General features: G+C 42.2%; 1 protein-coding gene across 1 annotated transcript in view; it reads left to right on the top strand.

Annotated features, from left to right (window-relative positions):
• LOC308083154 (CUB and sushi domain-containing protein 3-like) overlaps window positions 1–24,977 on the top strand; it is a gene marked incomplete at its 5' end in the record, with an annotated part of 383,054 nt that overhangs the window by 293,037 nt on the left and 65,040 nt on the right. The window contains 6 exons of the mRNA XM_080425319.1: window positions 275–469; window positions 4,446–4,619; window positions 6,393–6,566; window positions 7,705–7,878; window positions 11,741–11,926; window positions 13,152–13,325. Of these exons, the coding sequence (XP_080281445.1) occupies window positions 275–469; window positions 4,446–4,619; window positions 6,393–6,566; window positions 7,705–7,878; window positions 11,741–11,926; window positions 13,152–13,325 (1,077 nt within the window). The remainder of the gene's footprint in view (window positions 1–274; window positions 470–4,445; window positions 4,620–6,392; window positions 6,567–7,704; window positions 7,879–11,740; window positions 11,927–13,151; window positions 13,326–24,977) is intronic.

Raw genomic sequence — 24,977 nt, 5'->3', positions numbered from 1 at the left:
AATTATTAAACATTTGCACATTGTTGGTTTTTGACTTAGAGCTACTAATTTGTTTAGTTCAACAAAAACAGTGTAGCTATTGTCAACAGGGTTCCTTGACAAAAACTATGTATTTCAGCTGAAAAAGGTGTCTGTCAACATCATTTTCAAGCAATGTAAATTATTCTCTTTAGTACCAAAAAGGCACTGTATTAGAAACACAAAATGGAAGTAAGAAGGAGTTACAGTTAAATGAGCCACAGCTGAGAACATGTGTCCTATTCTTGTCCCATAGTAATGGTGTGTCCCAGTCTCAGCTCCTTCTCTCTGGACCATGGAAAATGGAGAATAGTCAATGGCTCACATTATGAGTATGGAACCAAGATCATCTTCACCTGCAATCCTGGATACTACCGTGTTGGCCCTGCCCACATCCAGTGCCTGGCCAATGGGGTGTGGAGTTGGAAAAATGAGAGGCCTCGGTGCAGAAGTGAGTGACTGGCTTCTTCTAATGGCTAATATCAATACGTCATTGTCTAGTCAATAGGCTAAAAATGCCAAACTGCCGGTGTGATACCAACATGTAACTTATAGCTTAATGAGCCATTTGACGTATATGCTCAAAGCAATATAGTCTATAGCCTAACATATAACATGAATGCTGTATTAATCAAGGAAATGAAAATTTACATTATTTAATTTGGTATTTAATCAAATGAACCAATATATTTAGTCCAGTTATGGTGACAAAAGCTTTTATTAATCAATTACCAGTAATATCTGTAACAATAATAATTCATGAAAAGATAATTATGTTCAAAAGCATAAAAACTATGAGCATTTAATTGAGGTCTAACAATCTAACATAGCTGCAACTGCTATCATTGTAGGAAAAGCGATAAGGCACATGTAGATGTAATTATCTCGCCGGGAAGTGGAGATTATGTTTTCGCCATTGTCTGTCCGTCCAGTTCATCTCTGGCACTCACTTGCACAGACACTAAACACTCCCAGTAGGCCAAGGAATTGCTATAACAAGCTGCTTCACATTTTGGCCTATACAGTAACTACCTGGTTTAATTGAATCATGATGCAACTCCCCATATAGGCCCCGGCCATTTCCGCCTGACTAGATTCTCCACCGTTTAGTGTTTTCTTTTTGCTATTACTTATTAGATTTAGCCAAATATTTCACTTTCACCCATAGGGGGTGCCACAAATGCTACAAATGTCAGTGTTTGCTGCGGAATCATGTTTTTTCCCACCATATTTAGGAACAAACCTGCGTGGTCATGTGACACATAATGAGAGTTTTGATACTCTATACCGTTTGCCTGTTATTGCCTTAAAAAAATTGTGGGATGGGCCTATTTCTCACAAACAATGCCATATATCATGAGCACAACATCCAATCATTCCCAAACTGGAATCACATGTTGAGGGGCCTCTATAGAGCGCACCTTTAAAACCGATTTCACTTCTGCCACAGCGGGCACCACATATACAAAACAGTTGCACCGTCTGTCGTACAAACTCCATTTCCCCTCGCAGCTTCCTCGTGTCCTGACGGCTGACCCCATGATGACTGACACAGCTCTGTGTAGGTGAGCAGGCTTGGTGTAGATCTGCGCTCAGAGGAGTATACTTTTCTAGTTTGTAATTGTAAACGTCTGCAGCTGAGCCTGTGGTCTGTTTAACTTTCCACTTGCATCTATACTGTTGGTGTGGGGATTACACAAGCAAATCCTCCAAAACAAGCTTCTTCTTTTCACCTGTCAGTGAAGTGTTTCACCGGGAGGGTGTAATGTGTGCAGAGGAACACGCTATCCCTCCCAGTTTCGCTCCTTGCTGAACATGCAGTGGCAGCTAAACAGGCAGTGAATCAGGAGTCACTAGTGCAGCGACAGAGAATGTCCTCCCCTGCCAGATCCCCTGTGAACATGGCCCATTGTGCTCGTTGGAGCGCCCGGCCAAGCCGGAGGCACTGTGGAGGAATCGAACCCTAGTCTCCTCGGAGGTGAGAAAAAAATCACTAACACATATGAAAGTGTCATATGCGTTTCCATTTCAAAACTGCTGCCAAGCCAATCAAACAAAGCTATGGAAAACTGAACACTGAGCAGGGAACCGGTAACCTCTGAAAATCGGGGATTGCAGTTATCCACAGAACTTATGGAGTGATAATATAACCAGTCCTCTAGGGCCACCCTCTGGACATGTCAACCGTGCACACAAACTAGGTCATAATCTGCAAGGCAGATTGCAGGATGAACCGTATTTATTTTTGTGACCCCGTGGTCTTTCCTCGAGTCCCAATATTTCCAGTTGGGTGTAAGGAGCAGCATTGCCTCTAGGGGCTGCTAGCAGGCTTTTGGGCCCTATTTAGACAACGCACTTTGCAGCATGGCGCTAGGTCGTAACTTGTGCGGTGGGCGTGTGTACAGCGTAATGTGCTATTTAAACAGCGGTTAAATCCACCTAACGCCAAGGGCAACACCGGCGCTAGGCACTAAACGGCCTTTAAGAACAGCGAGGTTGCGAAGCGAAGTGGCGAAGAGCAGAAACATTGACTCTCATCTGCCCTTAGACATTTTTGGCTGGACCACAAGTAGGCCTTACACATTTAGTACTCTAACTCACTGACTAACTGAGTCTGTCAGTCACATACTGAGTGATGAAGTTACACCATTGGTCAACTGCTTCTTGGCCTAACAATGAACTAGCCAATAACAGAGCAATCGTCCCACGGGCTATGGAATGTAGAAGTTATATCATTGGTTGGCCTAACAACACATAAGCTAATTGCAGAGCATTCGTCGTGGGATGTAGGCTATGGGATGTAGTCTAGCCTAATGCCGTTGATTTGCTGCCTTGGCCTGGCATCCCTGTTGTGCTGTCATTATAGCCCTTCTGGCCTTAACTTCCACGATACTGCTTGCTGCATCGGACGGTGGAAAATAGTGTTGGTTGCCATGCCAAGTGGGGCAAATAAAAAAAGATTTACTGAGTCGTGCCAGCCCCGCTGTGTAACAAGCTTCCAAAGTTTGTTGCACCTGTGGTGACAGTTTGGCAGTGTACAATAAAAGATAACCAGAAGTGCCATGAAATCAGGGTAGCAACCTACACTGCTTGTCATCATTAAATCAACGCAATGGAAGATTTGTGCAAGACATTCAAAATGCAGCTGTATTCAAGTCTGTCCGCACATCACATTTTAGGGGAGAACTAATGGAGGATATTGGTACAGTATGTCCCCATATCCCCAACCACAGACATACAATGTATCAATGAACACTGGACTGTGTGGGAAATACCACTCACCAGTATCACGTTAAATATCAGTGCGAGAAATGGATCATGCAGGTGCAAAATGCGACCTACTGTATCTTAACACCTAACCATTAGCTAATCATATTACACATTTACAGTACAACAATTATGATGATATACCATACACTTAATATACATCATCCATGTCTGTTTATTGTGTATTTAGCAAACCATACCAAATCATATTAGTTAGCCACCACACAGTTGGTAATATGCTTCCGACTACATTATGATAGGACTACATCTATTCACAATTCATAGTCTTTTGTTCAAAGACACATTTGTCTGGTCTAATTGTTTTGTGCTTATTTCTGTTTAACTTATTTGTTTTGTCTTGTTCTTCTCCAGCCAGGTGCTGGAGACTAGCTTAGGTCTTGTTTGTACATCAGATTGCTTAAACCCCCAAAATCCAGAGACAAAATACCAAGAATAGTGTTCTTCAGTGTCCTCAGTGGTACATAAAGTATAGCTACAGGCATGCAGACACCCCATTTTGTGGAGTACACACATAAACACATGCACAGTACAGTACAGTATAGTGCATACACATGTATTGGATTACTGGGATTGTCTGATAGAATAAAATTTAATATGAGATCCAACCAAATCAATTAATTACCTGCCTCAACACAAAACGGCAAATAATGAGAACAAATGCAATATGCAATATTGAAATAGACTGCTAGCATACATGTACTCCAAATCCACTTGCTTATCAGCATCAAACAAACATTTCATTTCACATAGACAGCTCAAGACATTTGTTTATTTTAGGATAGTAAAAAAAAGCCTCATATTTTATGCTGCCATGGGAACTATTCTTTGAAAGGCAAATACGAGCAGAATAGTATCTGTAATGGTGAAAGGAAAAGCCAGCCGGTGCGATGAAAGATGTCGGGACAAAGGCAAACACCATCATTATCCTCCAGTGAAATAGTACAGGTCACTCTTTTATCACATTAAGGTCAGTGAGGTGGGGGTACATGACTCTGCTCTCACTCCCATTGACTCAAAGGATGACAGCTAACTTGTCTTTCCTCCTTCCTCTCTGTTTTCTTCTTATTCTTTCATTCATTCTCTTTTACTCCCTCTTATTCTCCATGCTTCTTTCCCTCTTCTGCGTAATCCTGTATCAGTCATTTCATGTGGAGACCTGCCTACTACTCCAAATGGGAAGAAGATTGGTACCCAGACCACCTTTGGAGCTTCTGGCATTTTCAGCTGCACTCTTGGCTATGTTTTGACCGGCTCCACTGTCAGGGAGTGTCTCCTGTCCGGCCTCTGGAGTGGGATGGAGACTCAATGCCTGGGTAAAGCAGGGTTCAAATATTTCCTTTAACTGTTAAAGACAGCTATGGCCTGGATCAAATGACACTATACATCTGTTCAGAAATAGTGAAATAAAATCCTATAAGCCCTTATAGTAAACCCAGTTACGGTAGGTGAAGGGAGAGTCTTAATTGCTTCCTTTACTAATCATGCATGGCCAATGACCACTTGTGGAAGAATAGAGACAATGCATTATAACTATTGTGTTCTAGCACTGGCAGTAGCGCCATTTCACATTTCCCTTAAGGCAAGCAGCATGTTAGAGTACTTGAGCCCTCTTAAGGAGCTTCCGATGCTAAGGCGAAAAATGTAGTACAAATGCAAGCACTTCTTGTACAACTGTCTTAGCTCACTTGCAGCAGGGTACTCTACTGTATGGCCTCTTTGCGAGATTTAGTTTTTCCAAAATGTTAAATATGAGAGCGCAGCCATTGTGTCGCGACTGGCCTGAAACCGTCAAATGTCTGCCAAGCTTTACCAGCATGATTCCCTCTGCTGTGACAGATCGGATCCATAAACAAGCAAAAGCAGTGCGGCTAAGCACAGCTCAGCTCAGCTCAGTACGGTGAAAGATAGGCGAAAAAGTAAGAAGGATGGAGAAATGTGACAGTATTGTTGGAGCCGGATGCACTCGCAAAACATGATGGCCTCCCTGGCAGGTACATTAGTCCATTTCTCAACCCCTTTGGCGCCTGCACTCCCAGCTCAGCACAAGATTGGTTCAGTTCATTAAAAGAAAGACACCACTCTCTTGTCTGGTGATATGACAGCCAGGGTTAACATAGCTGGGGACCTCTCGGGATAGTAGCCTACTTCAGCACAATCTTCACAGGATCTGGCTGCCCTTAACTCGAGTGTGATAATAAAATCCTCGGCTGAATTTCGAGTGAATTAGGGAAATAAGATTCGGCGTCAGTGGAAATTTTCTATGGTTTAAGAAACTTTAAGTGGTGGTGGAAATCTCAGCAAGATTCCTCCTCTCTTAAGGGGATTTATTGTAGCTGAAAGCAATACGATTATGTGCATGAGTGTATCATACAGATTTTGAGGAATTTCGCTGCGTCTTTTCCAGATGAGAGAAGCTTATCAGTTATCACTAGTTGGGTTGGGGCAAATAATAAGTTAATAATTCAGAAATGATTAACTGAACTGCCAGCTTATTTATTTTATAGCATTTTCTAGTTACAAGATTTTCTATTCTTTTTTGTTAGAATAGAACACCCTTTTGTAGCAGCAGTCATCATACAAGTGTATCAGTAGCCTATGTTTTGATTCTGCAGCTATCTTCCATTAGTTACAGTTAGTAATTCCAGGCTATTAATTCTCAAATTATGTCAAGAAAAATGGGATAGGTATTTTAATAAAACACTTTGGCGATGATTGATAATACTGTAGATATTTGTCATTTTAAATGTAAAAGCAACCGCTGCAGTGCACACAGTTGCATTAGAGGTACTGTAAATGTAGCAGAGATGTACATATTACCTCTGAAATGGATGTATTAATATGCATTATCATTCTGCGTGATATAGCTGCTATAAAAGTGATGTGTTGAAATAACAAGTTTTATTGTCCTTTTAACGCGTATAAATTAAATCCTTTCCCCCTTCACATGCTCTTGCTATGGTGGCCAGGTCTCCTTTGTAGAAGCTATTTATGATCTCGGTAGGAGTAACTTAGAAATATAAAGGTTAAACAAATGTAAATTAAAAGCATTTTCGCTCTCTCTCCTTTTCTTTTTCTCTCTTCTGCAGCTGGTCACTGTGGTGTGCCAGAGCAGATAGTTAATGGGCAGGTGATTGGGGAGAACTTTGGCTACAGAGATACGTTTGTTTACCAGTGTAACCCTGGCTTCAGGCTCATTGGGTCCTCAGTACGCATCTGCCAGCAGGACCACAACTGGTCCGGACAACTCCCAGCATGTATCGGTAAGTGCTTTAATACTGCTTCTCTTCCATGGCTGATCGAGTGCAAGAGAGGGTTTATAAGAGAGAAGGAAAGATTGTTGGAGACTTGTGAGCGAAATAAAGAGAGAGTGACTGAGAGAGGGGGAGATAGTGAGTATGTGTTTGTGTGTGATTGCTGTATATGCGTAGAATAGAATGAGAGATAGAGTGAGGGCTTGTGTGTGTGTGTGTGTGTGTGTGTGTGTGTGTGTGTGTGTGTGTGTGTGTGTGTGTGTGTGTGTGTGTGTGTGTGTGTGTGTGTGTGTGTGTGTGTGTGTGTGTGTGTGTGTGTGTGTGTGTGTGTGTGTGTGTGTGTGTGTGTGTGTGCGCGAAAGAGAGGGCGAGAGAGATCAAGAGACAACTTTACAATACCTGTTTACAAGTGCCAACCCTGTATGCACTCTGAATTTAGCCTGTTGTTGCTGCGCTGTTGCAATAAAACAGTGGCACCTTATACTACAACACAAGCAGCGTGACGCCACATGATTATGATGTTATATTCCATTAGGGTAGCTCATGAATTATTCAAGGTCCTAGAAGTTTTGGATATATTTGTTTTTGTGTGGAAAAAAGGTAACAGTATTATGTACAGTACTATTAAAAGTGTGTACTGTATTTTCAAACCAACCATCTTATTTAAAAGCATCTGTGACCCTCCAAAGTCACCAGGAATTCATCTGGACGGGTATGCTGACCCTTAGTGCTTACACAGGGCATGCTCGTATGCTTGCAATGTTCGATCTTATGTTCACCTATTGACATAACTTAGATGTGTCATTTAGCCTTTGCCTATCGAGATCAACCCTGTCTTTATGTGTAATTCCCATGGTGCTCTGTAAGGTTAATGATATGGTAATGAAATTCATATGATAAGTGTCACTTTACGTCACCTATTGATTAACTGCATCGAATTCTTCGTCTCTTGCATGCTCTACCTTTTTCTTTATCTCGCCTCTCTCTCTCATACACATACACATACACATACTCTCTCTCCCTCTCTCTCTTCCACTCTCTCCCGCACTCTCTCTTCCATCCCATACCTCTCTTCTCTACCTCTCTCACTCCTCTTCCTGTCTCTTCTCCCGGCCTCTTCCCTTGGTTGAACCCATGTCACCCCCAGCTGTTACATGTGGCCACCCAGGGAGCCCCATCTACGGTCGCACAACAGGAGATGGCTTCAACTACAATGATGTGGTGCATTTTGCCTGTAACAAAGGCTACACCCTGGAGGGCCCCTCCACAGCCCAGTGTCAGGCCAGTCGCCAGTGGAGCCAGCAGCCGCCAACATGCAGAGGTATTGTCCACTCTGTTATGGCCATCTTTTCTGTCCATTACGTCAGTGGTTCTCAAACCTTTTCATGTCAAGGACCCCCAAAATGATATGTGTTTGGCTGCGGATCCCCATCTCAAAAATATTTTGTGCCAGGGATTTAAAAAAAATAGCAGAGCGTGCCGGGCTATGAGCTTGTATATCTGCTATTTTTAAAATACGGTTAAAGTGGTTAAAATGATTGTGACACTGGTATCCCCCCCACAAGGACCCCTGGGGGTCCCCGGACCCCACTTTGAGAACCAATGCATTACATGTCAGGCTTTGCGATGTGACCGAGGTAAAATATTGCTTAAATATCGACCCTGTCAGACAGTGGGATTTGAAGCTTTTCCAGTGTCATATTGTGCGGTCGGTTGAACGGCGTACTACTGCAGCTGACAGTGTCAGCTGGCAGCTGACAGTGTCAAAACGGTCAGTGCCCGTTTTGACACCGATACTCTTACTGTATGCATGATGTCATTACCTACGTACGTGCTTCGATTGGTCACTCACCAAGATAGTCTCGTGGCACCTGTCAGACTGCATGATTGTGGCCCAAAATTTCTGACGTCGTCATAATGCCGCCAAAGCCTAGAACTCAATGGATCGACTGGTAGTCAGCCATGCTGCTTGACGTTCACAATGAGCGACTTTGCCCACATCGTGAACATTTAATCTGGGATGGCCTTAATCATAAAGTCTGGAGACACCTTTAGAGATGGAATGGATTGACGGAGCACTCCCTGCAGTGTTATTATTACTCAAGAGCCACCAGCAAGGATGAGCACATGAATCAGGAGCCAGCGCCATGTGGAATTTAATGATCACTCATCAATCATGACCAATACTCAATGTTCAGTAACACCATTAGAAAGGTGCAAGGTTTCTTCATTGTTACATATTGTGTATGGGTACAAGAGTATATTATGTACATTTGTTTGACCCAACACCCTGATGAGACAATTCAGAGATATCTGACACAAGATTACTCTGGAGACAAAGGTTTTTTATTATTCCAGTACTGAATCTATGAGATGGAAATTGCAGGTCTACCAAACTGACAAAAAATACTGAGACAAAAAAGTGCCTGGATCTAGCGGTCCGGGCACTTAGGCTCTAATGCAGCCTGACAGCGCATCGCGAGTTCGAGTCCGGTTCCTGACAACCTTTGCTGCGTGGCTCTCCCCGTCTCTCTCTCCCTCTTTCCTGTCCATCTTTACTGAAAACTATCAATAAAGGCAGAAAAGACCCCCCATAAAATACTGAGTCAGTACAAAAGAAATATTCTAATTAAAAGGTAAAAATACATCTCGTAATACACATGTGAGCTGAACACTTGAAGGGATATGACAGTCATAATACAGGATACTTTGTGTATGTTCTTCTTACACAAGTCATAGCAAGTCGGAAAACCCAACAGTCTGTCAAGGTCCAGGCATTTTGAGTTATTAATTCGACTCTGACCACTACGACCACAGTGCACGAAAGGTCATTCAGCACAGATAGACACTGATTCCCAAGTGGCACTCAAATCACAACATGACAGGCCGATGTCTTTCCTCAGGGTACAGTAGCATACTTCTGATAGGGGGGGAAGGGACCTTCTCTGCCCCTGAGTAAAGACATTTTGCCTATTCAGATCTGTAATGACCACTCAAGCTATCGCTATGGCTTCTAGGGCACAAGACACTGTGCACACAATAGGATCAGTGTAATCTATGCTATTAATGCAGACATTGAGAACAGTGTTAGAACGCTACAATAATGTGTGGGTAGAGTTCAGAATGATGTTAACATGATCTTGTTCTGGATCTCAGATATTGAAGCAGCAATAATAGTGATGATAATAATAATAGTAAACATAAATACACCACCAGGGGGAATAGCAAAAAGGGTGTAACTACACTGTTACAGTATGTATCACAGCCTCCCGAGAATATTTAAAGTTCAATGAGAAGCTTTCTGTGTTTGTCCTGATTCCGTGACCATGCAGGCTAACAGCCATTGGTATAGGTACTGTAGCTGCCAACAAGCAGAGTTATGGCCCGGACAGAGCTAGAACAAATTGAAATGGCTTTTTCCTTGTGCTTTACGAGTACTCAAGATTCATCAACTAGAATAACCACAAGAAATCAGTAGCAAGCAGATGTAAAATGACAACTCGGGAATCTTTCGCCAGTTAATACAGTTAAGAGTAAGCCACAGAATGAGGAAACTGTAATTGTCAAATGTGTGTAGTGTAATATTGTATGAAGAACATTTAGATTGGAATGTGAATTGCTTTTCTATCCACACTTTTCAAAATATATTCTATTCTCGGGTATTCCTGACCATAGGGAATTGAGTGGAAGCAGGATAACGGCAACAGCAAGGTTTCAGTCGTTGAGTTGAATTGTAAAGAAACAATGGCAAAAAAATATATACATAATACACTTTCTGCATAATAAAAGATTTCTTGCACATTTCCTCATGCATTTTTTTCCTGAACCTGACAGCTTTTAAAATGGATGATTAGCTTTTGATGTGGATGATTGCGTGTCCATGTCAATACATGTTTGTTTCCAGCATCGGTGCATTGAGTGTCAATAAAATGATGCTTAATATAGCTTGGACTCAGCTGTCTCCCTGTAGGTAGAATAAACGGATGCACACAAAGATCAGATCATATCAAAATGTCTATTATTAACTCTCAATTGAACATGCTGACAGACATTATGCAAATGAGGGACCATAATCAGAGGAAGAAAAGACCACGCTGCTTCAAGGAAAGACAAGTCAGATCCCCAGTGGTGATATTTAGGGAGAAGTTAATTATACAGATGATTGCCACATGACTGTTACTTATTGTCACTTGCTTTGTGGCCCCTGAGAACTCACATTGGGTAGAGGTCCCGTGAAAATGGATATAATTAAACGTGTACTGTATACACCTGAACAAATTGCATTGCACAAATAAAAAAACAACATATTATCTTGCATGTCTAAGCATTGCGTCATGTGCTGCTGTACAGTAGTAGCCTGGCATGGCCAGACTAATATCAATGCGTAGATATTAGTCTGGAATCTCTGTGTGGAAGTTGCATTTCCAAGGGGTGAATTCAAAAAATGCCTCTGGTGCTAAACCCGCCCCATATGTGCATACTGGGCCCTGATTGGTGCCCCACAACTTCAGGGGCAGGGAAATCAAATCACAACAGAGCGGGGCCAGACCAAATCTGCCGAGGGCAATTTTTTTGCATGGGCAGATTCGTCTGGTTTCCAGGCTAGTACAGTAGCCTACTTATCAGACAATCCAACCACATACAGTATGTTATTATCTGTCAGCGTGTGACTCATTACCAGTGCTATAAATGTATGATTTATTCTAAGCTAATGGATGAGGAGCATCTCAGTGCTAAAAACATTCAACCTGGCCATGGTATGCGATAACAAATGACTCTTATGTGTAATGCAGGGCAACTGGTGATTTTGACAACTGTTGTTATGATGCACTCAATGACAATTATTAAAATAAAAAGAAACAATATGCCAGATTCACTTGAAATACTTAAAATGTCCTGTAGTAGTACTTAAAATGATCATCGATGAATAAACAGCAGACGACTGCACTCTCTTTTAAATTGTTATTGCCGCACTGATGTTTTAGGGAAGAGGTGCCTCTTCATTATGCAGTTCATGAAATGATGGCGTCAATATGCAACTCAGGCAACAATTTCTCAGAATTACACATTGAGAAATGGTGTCTTGACTGAAACATCCTTACAGCAAAAAATGCCATTATGATGAAGCTAAATAATTCATGAAGGCATAACTTGGTGCTGTTTTTTCCCCCTTTCTTGCCCAGTGGTGAACTGCACTGACCCAGGTATCCCTGCCAACTCCATCCGGGAGAGTAAGATTGAGCACGGCAACTTTACCTTTGGCAGTGTGGTGTTCTATGACTGTAACCCTGGATATTATCTATTTGGCTCGTCTGTGCTCACCTGCCAGCCGGCTGGACACTGGGACAAACCACTGCCTGAATGCATTGGTAGGATGGATGGTTCTTTCACTATTTTACTTAATGAATTCATTATTTTTAAATATTCAGTCAGTCCAGGAGTCTGCCTATGTACCTGTCCATCTATCCATCTATGTTTAAATGCATCTATTGATCGATATACTGTATCTTATCTGTCTGTCTTTCTATCTATTGTCCAGTGTTTCAAAAGGCCGATTGATTGTACACTTGAGCTTGATCTCTAGGTATTTAGCTAATAAAGCATAAGTGTAAATAAGACAGAAGTCCCACTACTGTGACCACTGACCGTGTCCATATCCACTTCAGTGTGTCCTCCTTTGCTTTTAAAACTTTTAAAACTTTGAGTTTTAATGATACAGTAAGTTACTATCCGTCATGAGAAGCAGCAGCTGTGAGATGCTTGATATCCCGGTGGCTTATGTTGTTGTGAGCCTAATTGAGGAATGGACCAACTATAACAGGACCACATGGAGACCAGTTGTTTCAGTCGTAGCTAATGATCTCGCGGAAACAAACAGCCACCACCACTACTCTACTGGGGTTAACTGAGGAAGCAATCTAGTGCTCAATCTTCAGACCCGTTGAGTGTTGTGTTGAATGACTGATGGTGCCAAGATTCATGTTAGAGCCCCTGTGAAATTATTTAAAGTAAACCTTTACATTTTGTATACAGGCGTGGGGGAAGCACTTCATTTCATGATATATAGATGATACAATACAATTAGTATGTCACGCTGAATGCTAATTAAAGATACACACAGAAGTATCTAGCCCAAATGTTTATATTCTATTCCAAGCTTCGGTGACTCGAACAGAATTGAGTTTTGTCAAACAATTGCTAAAACTCATTAAAACACTGTTCCCCTAAATATACAACAGTGTCAAAAACCATAATGAAGTAATGAGAAAGTGTTTTCTTATTTCTTCCCTACAAAACCTACAAGGACTTCAGGCATTTTGTATCTTTATGTAGCGCTATCATATTTGATCTATTTTTGATGTCTAGGTAATTGAAAACTATCACACATTAAAGAGTTTTTTTTTAATATTACATGCTCCCACTCAGACCTAGCCAAATGAGAGTTGCAGCATAACAGAGTAGATTCTAAGATTCTGATGCTGCTGGTTTGCTTACTGGCTTCAGGGGTTTTTCTTGAGGCATGTTGAAGATTACAATCTTTTGATCCAGACATGGCAGCATGGAATCCTCAACCCTTCTCTCTATCTCTTCCAGAGGTGGACTGTGGAAACCCTGGTTCTCCTCCCGGTGGTATCATGGTGGGGGAGAAGTTTACCTTCGGCTCCACGGTGCATTACACTTGTTCTGGAGAGCGGCAGCTCGTTGGAGACCCGCCACTCGCCTGTCAGCTCAATGGACATTGGAGCGCCCCGCTGCCCCACTGCTCAGGTACTGTTTATGCACGCACATGAGCGTGCACTAAAGTGCACCTTCAAAGTCCTTATTGTCTCCGCGTGGCCGAGACTATGTTTTCACCCCTGTCCGTCTGTGTGAGTGCATGCGTGTGTGTCCGTTCGTCCGCTCGTCCGTCCGTCCATCTGTGAGCTGCTAATCTCCGGCACCGATTACTGTGAAACTTTGCACGCACATTCCCACTAGGCCAAGGAAGAAATGCCACCCTACATTTTTCAAATCGGTCCCATGGTGGCGATATAGTAGGCAGATTTCTGTGAGCAGCTAATATCCTACAGATTTTGTCCAAACATCACACACATTGGTACACATTCCATATTGCTGTCATGTCTTAATAAACTTATGCTTTTAACAAGCAAAATAAGCAGTACAAAATAGTTTGGATTACTTTGTTTGATGGGAAAGCTTTGCGATGGATGTGAATCGCCCATGTTACCTGGTAGCCCGCTGCCTGTGATCCGGTCATTTGAAGAAATAATCCAACGTTTACTTTGAGGTGAGGAAGACATGAAAAAGCAAAGGCCACGTTTTCAATCACAATTGTTTTAGCCCGGTTGCTTAAGACCAGATTTTTGAAAAAGGGGGACACGGCTGACAAAAGCGCCAAATTTTTTCTACATGCTCTCCATCACCATAAGTTTCATTTTGGATGGGGAGCCACGTCAAAAAGATGGCAGAAGGCGGCCATCTTGGATCTCAAAGATGGCCACCATGTAATATCTATAAGTGCCAATATCTCGGCTTCAAAGCCACTTAGAAGGTCAATCTTGGTGTCAAAATATACATTTTCTGGGTCGAGGAATGCAATAAAGCTATTGAGAATTCCACTAGATGTTTATTTGTGCCACGATCAAATAAATATGGTCATTCTAGCAACATATTTACATCATTTTCAACTCGGTTAGCAGTCAGACACAGAAAATGGAGCATGAAGTGAATTGACATTCAAATTATCTGTCACATTGACAACTGCAAAGCTCTGTGCAATTCCAGTGTGCCTTCTTGCATGAGCACCTTGCACCACAACCACGTTTACAACAGCACTTGACCAGTTCATTGCAGGCTTTTGACGCCATCGGTAGAATGCTCCACACAGGAAGCCAGACCTGGTTGTTGTCATCCAATGTCCACCCCCATCCTTCTGGACTGGGTGTCGGCTGCTGGGCCAGTTCAGACGTGGACCAGATCCCAGACTGGTAGGCAACTCGCTTCACGTGTTGCAACAGTGAATCTTGCGTTGGTGGAATGTGTTCCATTGTTTTGTTCTTCTGGCAGAACAACTCTCGCCGTGCTTCATTGACAGATTCCAAATCACTTCTCTTATCATACATGATGACTGTGAAACGCTCAAGAAGCTGAAAGTGTTGGGCATCTATGGTCACTGAAGTGTATGGATTTTCTGCCATGTAGTTGAAGGCCTGGGTGACCTCAGGGTAGGACTTCCATGCCACCCATGCTGACTTCTTTCCTTTCCCGCAGAATGCTGATGTTGTGTCACAGCCTGTGTAACAGTGGAAGATGGGAAGTGCTGTGGACTTGTCTTTGCCCAGAGCATGGCAGATGGTGTTTATATGAACATAGGTGTAGTTCTTGCCAGTGCCAAAAGCAACCCAGATGTCTGCAGCTGGATACTTGGTGAGCAGGGCATAGAACTTGCCGATGAGGATAACGACAACATCCGTATCCACAGTGCGTATCAAGCAGGTAGAACAGCCATGTTCCAGGGCATCAAGCAGGTGAATCAATATCCTGGTGTCGGCCTCTTCGTGGTTACATGGCAGCATGGAGTGGCTGGTGTCTTTGCCGACCACTGTGATGCCAGATGTGATGAAGACCAGCTTGCCCTCTGGCCAGGCGGTGGATGCAATCTTCCCAGAGAGAAAGGTAAAGAGTTCCTGCTTGTTTATAGGATCACGCAGGAAATCTGGCCAATTCCCCGGCAGCTTGTTCTGACCAGCCACCTTCCGTCGTATCCCTTTGCCTCGCTTCTCCCTTGTTGACTCTTTTATGCTGCTGGTGATGTAAGTATCCCAGACCACATCAACTCTTTTGGAGATCTACAAAGCCCAATCCATTGTGTGCAAGAGACGAGATTGGCAAGGGGCAGGCAAAAATCTAAACTGTGTAAGGCAAGGGGTCGAAAACCAAAGGGGCAGTCAGAGAAGGCAGAGGTACCGGCAAGGGCTGGGCAAAAACGTAGTATAGAAAATCAGTTAGGGCAAAAAACTTGATTTTGAACAATGCTTGAGAGCTTGGGTAAACACAAGGCAATCTGGCAAGAGACTGGAGAGAGACTGAGGCTTAAGTACTGTAGGCATGATTGCAGGTGAGTGAATGCAGGTGGTCACACTGGCAGGAACCAGATCCAGACACACCCACACCCTAGGGACTAACAGGACACAGGTGGAGATAACTAATAATCACAGGGAGGAGAGACAAGGCAGGTAAACAGTAACTAGGCAGACAGGAAACAATAGGAACGATACTACAAAATAGATAGGAAAAATAGTAAATAACAAGAGTCAGATCTGTCAAAGTTTAATAAACACACACACACACACACACACACACACACACACACACACACACACACACACACACACACACACACACACACACACACACACACACTCTGAGATGTTGTGCATAATCTAGACGAAGCATGCATAATTGTGTACATATATTGCCAGAATTTACCAAATTATCTAATATTGGCTGAATTAGTCACTTATTGATATTCCCTATAGTTTTATTGCATTCCTTGTCCCAGAAAATGTATATTTTGACACTAAGATTGACCTTCTAAGTGGCTTGGAAGCCGAGATATTGGCTTTTATAGATATTGCATGGTGGCCATCTTTGTAATCCAAGATGGCCGCCTTCTGCCATCTTGATGACGTGGCTCCCCTTCCAAAATGAAACTTATGGTGATGGAGAGCATGTAGAAAAAATTTGGCGCTTTTGTCAGCCGTGTCCCCCTTTTTTTGTTAACAGCCCTGACTATTTGTCTGAAGATCCATTATATATGTCATATGTTATATGGCTCTGACCTGCACTGCGGCTGGAGGAGTGACAGCTGATTGATTGTCTCCGCCATCCCGAAAGGCATGGCCGAGACTATGTTTTGCACCCTGTCCGTCCGTCCGACCGTGTGTGTGTGTGTGTGTGTGTGTGTCTGTGTGTGAGAGTGTGTGTGTTTGTGTGTGTGTGTGTCAGGCCCGGCGCCAGGATGAAATGACTGAGGGTGCAGTTGAAAATTGTGAGGGCGCACACCAGATTCCAATAGTATAAACATTTTAAATGGCTTTCATATACTCTTCCGGATCTGACTAATACGACTCCTTATTGTTGCTTATTGTTAACACAATACGCTACAAATTAATTAATATATAAATGTACTTGGAAAGTTGTAATTTGTTGCCTAACCCACCCCGACCCAAAGCCCGACAAATACGTGACCAATAGGACCCGGCCCGGCCCATGCCGACCCAGCCCGTCGGGCTCAGGCTGAAATCTTAAGCTCTATGCTGATTAAGAAGTATCTCTCATATTTTTCATATCCCATCCTGATTGGCTAAGATTGTCTTCCAAAGTTTGCAGGAGTGGCCCCTTTTGAACAAAATGCCTCAAATCACGAACGCAGTGTCGGATTGCCGCTAAACATTGCTGGCCCACAATAACCTACCTGCCCTGGCGGAGAGCTATGTTCCGAGGAGCACATTTTTCTAGTCTTCTTATCTTCTAACCACTGCATTGATGACATTTGAATGTCAATAAGAGTAGGGGTTCCCCAACTTTTTCAGCTCTGACACCAAAAACAAAAAATTGGCTTCTCCCCAGGAATGCGTTGCAGCTTGTAGATTTTTCACTATTTTTGAAAACCTTTCGAAAATTATTTTAATATTTTAGAAAAAATATATGTTCTTCTGCTTTTTCTTGTAGGAAAGGTTAAAAGGATCCCTGGCTAATACGCCTAATATGCCTAATACATTATAATTGCCCTCTATATTTTATTTATTTTAGAAATAGTTAAAAAGAAATAGTTAGAAATAGAAAAATGTTGTTCTAGAGGGCAATTATAATGTATTAAGGCATACTGTATAACGCTTATTAGCCAGGGATCCTTTTAAAAAACATATACACAATATTTACAAATAGGTCCAAGTAGGTCCAAATAGGTCCGTGACCCAAAATGGGTCGCAACCCTATGTTTGGGAAACACTGAAGGCAGGGGACAGAGGACGGTATTACAGGTTTATCCAAACAGGTCTTCTCTGTTATGCTGCTAAAAATGGGTGATGTATCAAATACTGAGTTGATACTTAAGATATTTTAGCAGATCACTTAATTTGCTAACAGACCTTTTTCACAAACGCAGCCTCGGTAGCGATATATTTTCCCCCAGCATTTCCAGCCATGTTAAAGGTAGGGCAACAAATACGGGCCAACTTCAGAATATTTAGATTTACATATACATACTACCGTAGTCCATATCCAGACAACATTATCAGTTGCTCTTTAAATACAATTGTATGGAAATGACTTAAAATGGGAAAAGTTCTCCATATCTGCTGAAAAAGCACAAACATAATTATGTCCTATATATATATATATATATATATATAAACAACAACAGCTAAAGACTGCCTTAAAGTGCCACCATTGATAAATCCCTCAGACTGCTTAAGGGTCACATAAACACACGCCACATTGATACAATCAAGTCCTTTAAAGTGCAAAATGCAAATTCAATAATACACAGCCAGTTAACACAATGTCAGCAACTTTGCAACTTCCCCATGATATACAGTAGTAGGTCTCTATGCTATGCACTAGTGATGCGCGGATCGCGGTTTTAGCCGCGGTTGCCGCAGTTAACCGCAGTTTGGGTGGATTTGGGTCAATCAAATATAATTATTAATTAATATCGGATAAACCGCGGGTGAAATATTGCGGTAAATAAATTAATGACATCTAATATATCTATCCATAAAATAGCTAAATCTCTGCGTGCTTGTGTCTGTGTGAGTGTGTAGAGCAGCCTCTGTGCGATGCGATCACAAAATGCATTGATTTAGCCTATGGAATGTCGGTGCGTCTTTTTTATTTTTTTTAAACCGGTGCTGCGCATGCTGCGCTGGCAGCAGAGCAGTGCGCTCTGTATGTTGGATGCCGCATGTATGTTGGATGCCTGTATGTTGGATGCCGCACAGACTCTGTATGTTCAGCGCAGCAGAGCAGTGCGCTCTGTATGTTCAGCGCAGCACCGGTTTGAAAAAAAGAAAAAAAGACGCACAGACATTCCATAGGCTAAATCAATGCATTTTGTGATCGCATCGCACAGAGGCATCGCACAACTAATACTAAAACTAACGGGAATACCAGAAAATAATAATATTTTGACATACGGGAAAAACGGTTGGTGCGGATATTTAAATTGGATAATATAATTATTGCGGTTGGATAACGGGCGGATAATTAATTTGTACATGCGGATTCGGGTGACGTGAGAAGCCATCCGCGCATCTCTACTATGCACCCTCTTCTGCACCATGGACAGCAAAGGACATTCACAGTTGAGGAAGAAGGAAAACAAGAAATGACAAAGTCATAATATACCCGCTTGCGGCAGGCTTTTTGTGCCCCAATCTGCAGCACAAAATGTAAAAGTTGTCATTAAAATAAAATCTCAGCCATTCGAATGCAACAAAAATAACTCCACAGAGGTTCATTGGTTGGCTACCAATATAAAGTGTGTGTGTGTGTGTGTGTGTGTGTGTGTGTGTGTGTGTGTGTGTGTGTGTGTGTGTGTGTGTGTGTGTGTGTGTGTGTGTGTGTGTGTGTGTGTGTGTGTGTGTGTGTGTGTGTGTGTGTGACTGTGTGTGTGTGTACAATATCAATGATAGTGAAAATAATTGATCTACAATCTCACAGATCTGCTATTTTCACCAGCTGATATAGTTACTTCATAATGTAGCCTACCCTTAGCCAAGTCAAAACTACAGTGTTTCACTTAGAAATGTATGAACAACAAAAATGAAGACACACACACACACACACCCAGGAGGACTGGTTGATAGTGTTGTATGCATTGTTCCTGGACAAAAGACCGGTGGTGACCAGTTAGTATTCATTTATGTATGAAAGAAATAAACTATTTTCACAATAAACTAAGTGAGTCCATAGAATACAGGTAGCGTAAGGGCAGTCATGTTAAAAACATCAACAGTGGGGGAAAAAGTACTGTAATGTTTTACTTAAGTAAAAGTATCAATACTGCAATGTAACCCTAACCCTTTATGAAAGTGAAGCTGACAACTTGTCTTTTTGTTTGAAACAGCTAGGCTTGAGTTGTAATGCATAACTGCAAGTTTGCCCTTTTCACTACTGGCTTACATGAAAGAAAAACCCAAATGGGTCCATTTGGTTTCATTAATGTCTTTTGTAAATGAAGTATTCAATAAAACGTCATAATAAAAAATAGCAGATCTACAAGCTCACAAGGCGGCGATGCGTTGTGAGCTTGTAGATCTGCTTTTTTCTGATAAAATGCAGCTGATTTTAGCGTCATACCTTACATGAAAAATGTTGCTACAGTAACCTTGGTTGTAGTGTGTATTCATTCATGTGTAAACAGGGCAGTCATGTTAAAAACAGCAACAGTGGTGGGAAAAGTACTCGTACTAGTGTTGCCATGTATACTAATTACAAGCGACCTTGTTTTCTGTGAAGTTGCTTGTAAATGTAGGTAGTTGCTTTTTATTTGTAATTATTTTGTTGTGAGCTTGTCGATCGGCTATTTCCAAGTCGTCTATTATCAAATAGCCGATGCATATAGGTTTAAGGTGCTGATGTAGCCTAATAGTCACTTAAATCGTTGGGCTTGTTTTCATTGACCTGGTTGCTTATTTTTCTCTCAAAATCTGGCAACCATGTCATTGTTTAGACCAACGAAGAAGAAAATGGCGGAAGTGATCCTCTTTTCCAAGGCCCGTGTGAAAGACAGTATTATGTTGAGAAAATATAAAGTCATTACAGCACCATAACAGGGTTAATAAATTTTATTTTGGGATGTACAATACATGAAAATTACGAGAGTAATAACGCGACTTGCGTCGATAACTAATGGGGAGCGGACATTAGCGCGCTTGGCTAAAACAGTTAGTTAGTAACATCATACAAGCTAACTATTAGCCAAATTCGGCTAGCGTTCGGAGGACTGCATAGTCCCATAGCTTGGGAGGACGAGGCCGCCCGTTCAGAGTATGGGAAAGTATCCCATTGGCTTAAACGACAGCCAATGACGCAAATCTGTCGAACAAATCTGTCGAATGCAAATGAATCTGTCGAATGCAAATCTGTCGGGAAAAAATAAATGCTGGTGAAACACAGCAAGTACAGCATGATTATGTAATCAAGTCGACCAACTAGCATTTCAAAATAACATGTAAATAATGTAATGTGCAGTTTACATCATCAATACCGCAGGCAGTTGCTTAATGTCAGCCTACATGAAATTGCCTGGTTGTTGAACTTGTTGAGCTGAATCGCCTAAACATTCATTAATTACGAAATGTTGGATTGAAGCCCTTCACGAATGCCAGTGGAATCAGTTGGGCTTTCTGTGGATTCAACAAGTTCTCACATGTTGCTCTAGAGGCCCCAAATGTGAGTCCATTTTAATTCAATCAACACTGTTGGCAGTGGCAACTACAGTGTGTAGGGAGAATCGTTGCACTAATTTGAGTGAGTGAAGTCCATTCTCTCTCTCTCTCTCTCACACACACACACACACCCACACACACACCCACACACACACACACACACACACACACACACACACACTCACACTCACACTCACACACACACACACACACACACACACACACACACACACACACACACACACACACACACACACACACACACACACACTTTTATTCACAAAACAAAAACAGACAAACTAAATACAGGACAGATGTAGGGAGACACATAGTGGAGCAATGACCCCAATAGATCCAGACCTGCTGTGCAATAACAAGTATTTGCCTTTTGGGTGGAAAGGGCACAATAAAGTGAGTCTGGTGTGCAGACTTGTTTTCTCTTCTTTGAACAGCGTATGTTGTTGCAGGTAACACACGACTATAAAAAGTGATTTAATTGAGGGTAACAAAATGCTAACTGGCTAGCCAAGGCCAACAGTAATTCCTGTGGGCTATTAGCATTTTGCGACCCTCAGTCAAAACACTTTTTATAGCTGTGCAGTTATAGCTGTGCAGAACATAGACGGAATCGCTGATGACAGAGATGTGGCTTCCTAACAGCTTGCATCGGTGAGTATACTGTACATTGTACACTGTATACGCTACTCGATAATGTCAGCCGTGTTTGTGATTTTTTTTAGACACGCATACAGTGTATACACAGTCCCCCTACACCTACAGTATGCAATACATCAAAGAGGTCAAAGCGCAGGATCAGATCAGCCGCTGTGCAGCACCCCTTGAGCATTTTTGGGTTTCATCGGATGTACTTTCCATACCCTCGATGATGTGAAACGTTGTGTTTCATGTCATCATTTCGTGACGTCAACATTTTACAGAGAAATACACTGAGAAGAAATCTTTTTTTTCCCCTCTTCCTCACTTTATTATTGAACTCTTCACATCAGAACAGACAGATACAGAGATCGGATGATCAGCGGTCGGATCAGCGGTTCTGGACAACCAGATCTCAGTTTTTGCACATGTATGGGCATACCGGTCGGATAGGCGGTTCCTACCGACTTCACACCGGACACTGCACTCCCTCAGGTCCTCTGAGACACACACGAGTTTGAAGTCGATCCGTCGGACGGTGATCGAGATCGCGGCCAGATACACACACAGAGATTTGCTAAATTAATGGTCAGAATGGAAGAGGTTTCCATTTTTCTAGGTGTTCTGCTATTTCTGTGATTACAGTGGATATATATTCTGCTCAGAAATTTGATCCAATTGAGTTTTTAATGTAATCCCTAGGATTCCAAAACCTGATGGAACCCATTTAAATGGTAAGGATGAGATGCTAGAGATATTACATTGTGGATTCAGGCCTAGTGCCTCCGATTCTTCCCAATGTATCTTATAACCTGATGTAATACCCCCCCAACAAATCTTACTGTTTCTGTTTCGCCCACATGTCTGTACTAACATTATTAGTACTGTGGTAACAGGTTCCACACTGGGCACTCTAACAACGGGTACAGCGAGTACTCTGACAACAGGTAGCCTATGAGTATTACTTAACCGGTTGTACCCAATATATATTTATATATATATATAAAAGACAGAAAACCTCCCACTGCTTCTCTCAGGAAGGGACCGCACACTCCAATGACGATGGACAGGACTCAATTATTGCTTATTATTTATTTATTTTCGCCATGTTGGCTTCGTCAGCTGCTTTGACGATATAAAATCCAGCATGATTAGCTTATTCATGCATGCATAAATCACCTAGACACTCAAAACTGTTTAAGCAGTCCTACTGTATTTATGAACAGGAAATCCTAGTGCCTTTGTTTGGCTGTGTGCTGTACTGAGTGCTAATTACAACAATAGAATACTAATTATGCATCAGTGCCAAATACCACTCATCAGAACCCTTATCCTGATTCCAAAGAGACCGTTATTTTTGTTTGATTTGATAGTGAGGAGGTATGATTGATGAGAATTACAACTAAGCCACAGTATGCGAAGGAGCTAATGGCATTGCCTGCATGAAATAACGATCAATTGAGTGGAAGATATTACTGGCGACATTACCGAAATGAAGATTTATACTCTTACTAACCAAAGCTTTTCCTCAACCCATCTTATGCCCTTTGCCAAACTCCTTTTGGTTGCAGACTCTCTGCTTGACATTTTCTTAAAAAGAGAAAGCGTTCCTTATATTTTCAGGAAGATCTAGTCTTTACCTGCTCAGCTATTTCCACCCATCACACTTAAGTGCGCCTAACCATTTAAGTAGAATGTCTTTATTGCCTGTTTGACCAGTCTGTATACTCCAGTGAATTCACTGTCCCAGAGGTCATTTTCGTAGCAGAGTTCTATGACAGAGTTTTGAGTTCTGCAGTGAATTAGAAAAGTTAATTTTAATTCTCTAATTGTACGTATTGTTTGTGCCTGCATACTAATCAGTCCTGTATAACTACTATGTTCAGGCCCGAAATTATGGGCATACTGACAAAGAAAACATGTCATTTTAGTGCATTTAATTGATAAATAAATAAATAATTACTAAGCGAGAGGCTGTTTTCAAAAAAGTGAATTGGCAAAAACTACTACTGATTTGATTTGATTTGCACTTCACTGTCAAAACACACAAGCTTTATCGAATGCATTTATTTCATTTTTTTAACCTTTATTTATGCAGGGGAGGTTTCGCTGAGCATGAGTACTGTTTTTCAGCAAGACCCTGCCTCACACTCACAGTTAAAACACATTAATCTGGGAAGTGGGAACTGCCCAGTACAGTCCCAGATTTATAGAGTTGGCCACTGATCAGCTCCACTGGAGCATTTGGGGTTCAGTGCCTGGCCCAAGGGCACTTGAACAGTGCGTGTTGAGGGAGGGTTGATTGTTGATCATTCATTTCCCCTCCCAGGTTTTTCCTAAATGTTCCCGGGGGATTGAACTGGGAACCTTTAGGCCACAAGCGTGCTCCTCTAAACCTTCCCCACTGCTGCCCCATTAACCTTTGAATTGTGAAATATAATTTGATATTTTTATTGTATGATGTCTTACTGTCAAGCCTCTTCCTCGGTCACCATACCTGAGCAAAATTACTTTGAAAATACCTCCACAGCACTTAATTTAACTTGCACAATCCCCAATTGACCCCAAGCATGACCACATCATTTGCCATTTAAGATTAATCAAGCCAAGCTCAAGAAAGGTATTTAAAAATGAGCTGTTCCAGCTCCTGGGCTGGAATTTATCAAGCGAAATTAGAGTTCTGGCTCAATGATTGGTTTGACTTTAAGGTCATAAGGAATCGCGTTGTGTGATACTGATTTAGTAAAGGAAGAGGACATGTTGAGGGGAAACTAAAGTGGAGTAACTATGGGTTACTTGCGTAACCCCGGTTTTGTAAATTGCGAACGAGTTGTTCACTATGGGAAACAGCGCCCTCCGGCGATGATACAGAAGCTTCACATTCACTCCCTCAGGGCCGAAACCCTTTTTGGCCCGATGGGCCTTTCGTCGCTTCCCAGCAGCCTCCTCGCCCGAGGGCATATGAGGAGCAGGAACGCGGAAGTCATCCTCTTAACACACCAGCTTCCTTCTGCCAAGCAAAAAAGAAGGGTGTTTTAGTGAACAACTCGTTCGCAATTTACAAAACCGGGGTTACGCAAGTAACCCATAGTTTTGTTGCATTGCTTCTCTCGTTGTTCACTATGGGAGATATAAACCCCAGGAATGTATCTACGAATCGAGATACCACAACCTGCTGTCCCAGCCCTCCCCTGGGCGCCAGGGCCACGCCCCGAGGGGCGTGACCCTTGCCACCCAGGCGCCAACAGACCCACCGGGTCTAAGGCACGGAACAGGAGAAAAGTGGGGCCCTGACAGACCAAGGTCTGCC

This window comes from Gymnoscopelus braueri (assembly GCF_963280865.1).
Source record: "Gymnoscopelus braueri genome assembly, chromosome: 4".
In the NCBI taxonomy this organism is placed as follows: Eukaryota; Metazoa; Chordata; class Actinopteri; order Myctophiformes; family Myctophidae; genus Gymnoscopelus; species Gymnoscopelus braueri.
Note: the sequence above shows the minus strand (reverse complement) of the source record. Positions and strands in the feature narration are given on the sequence as shown.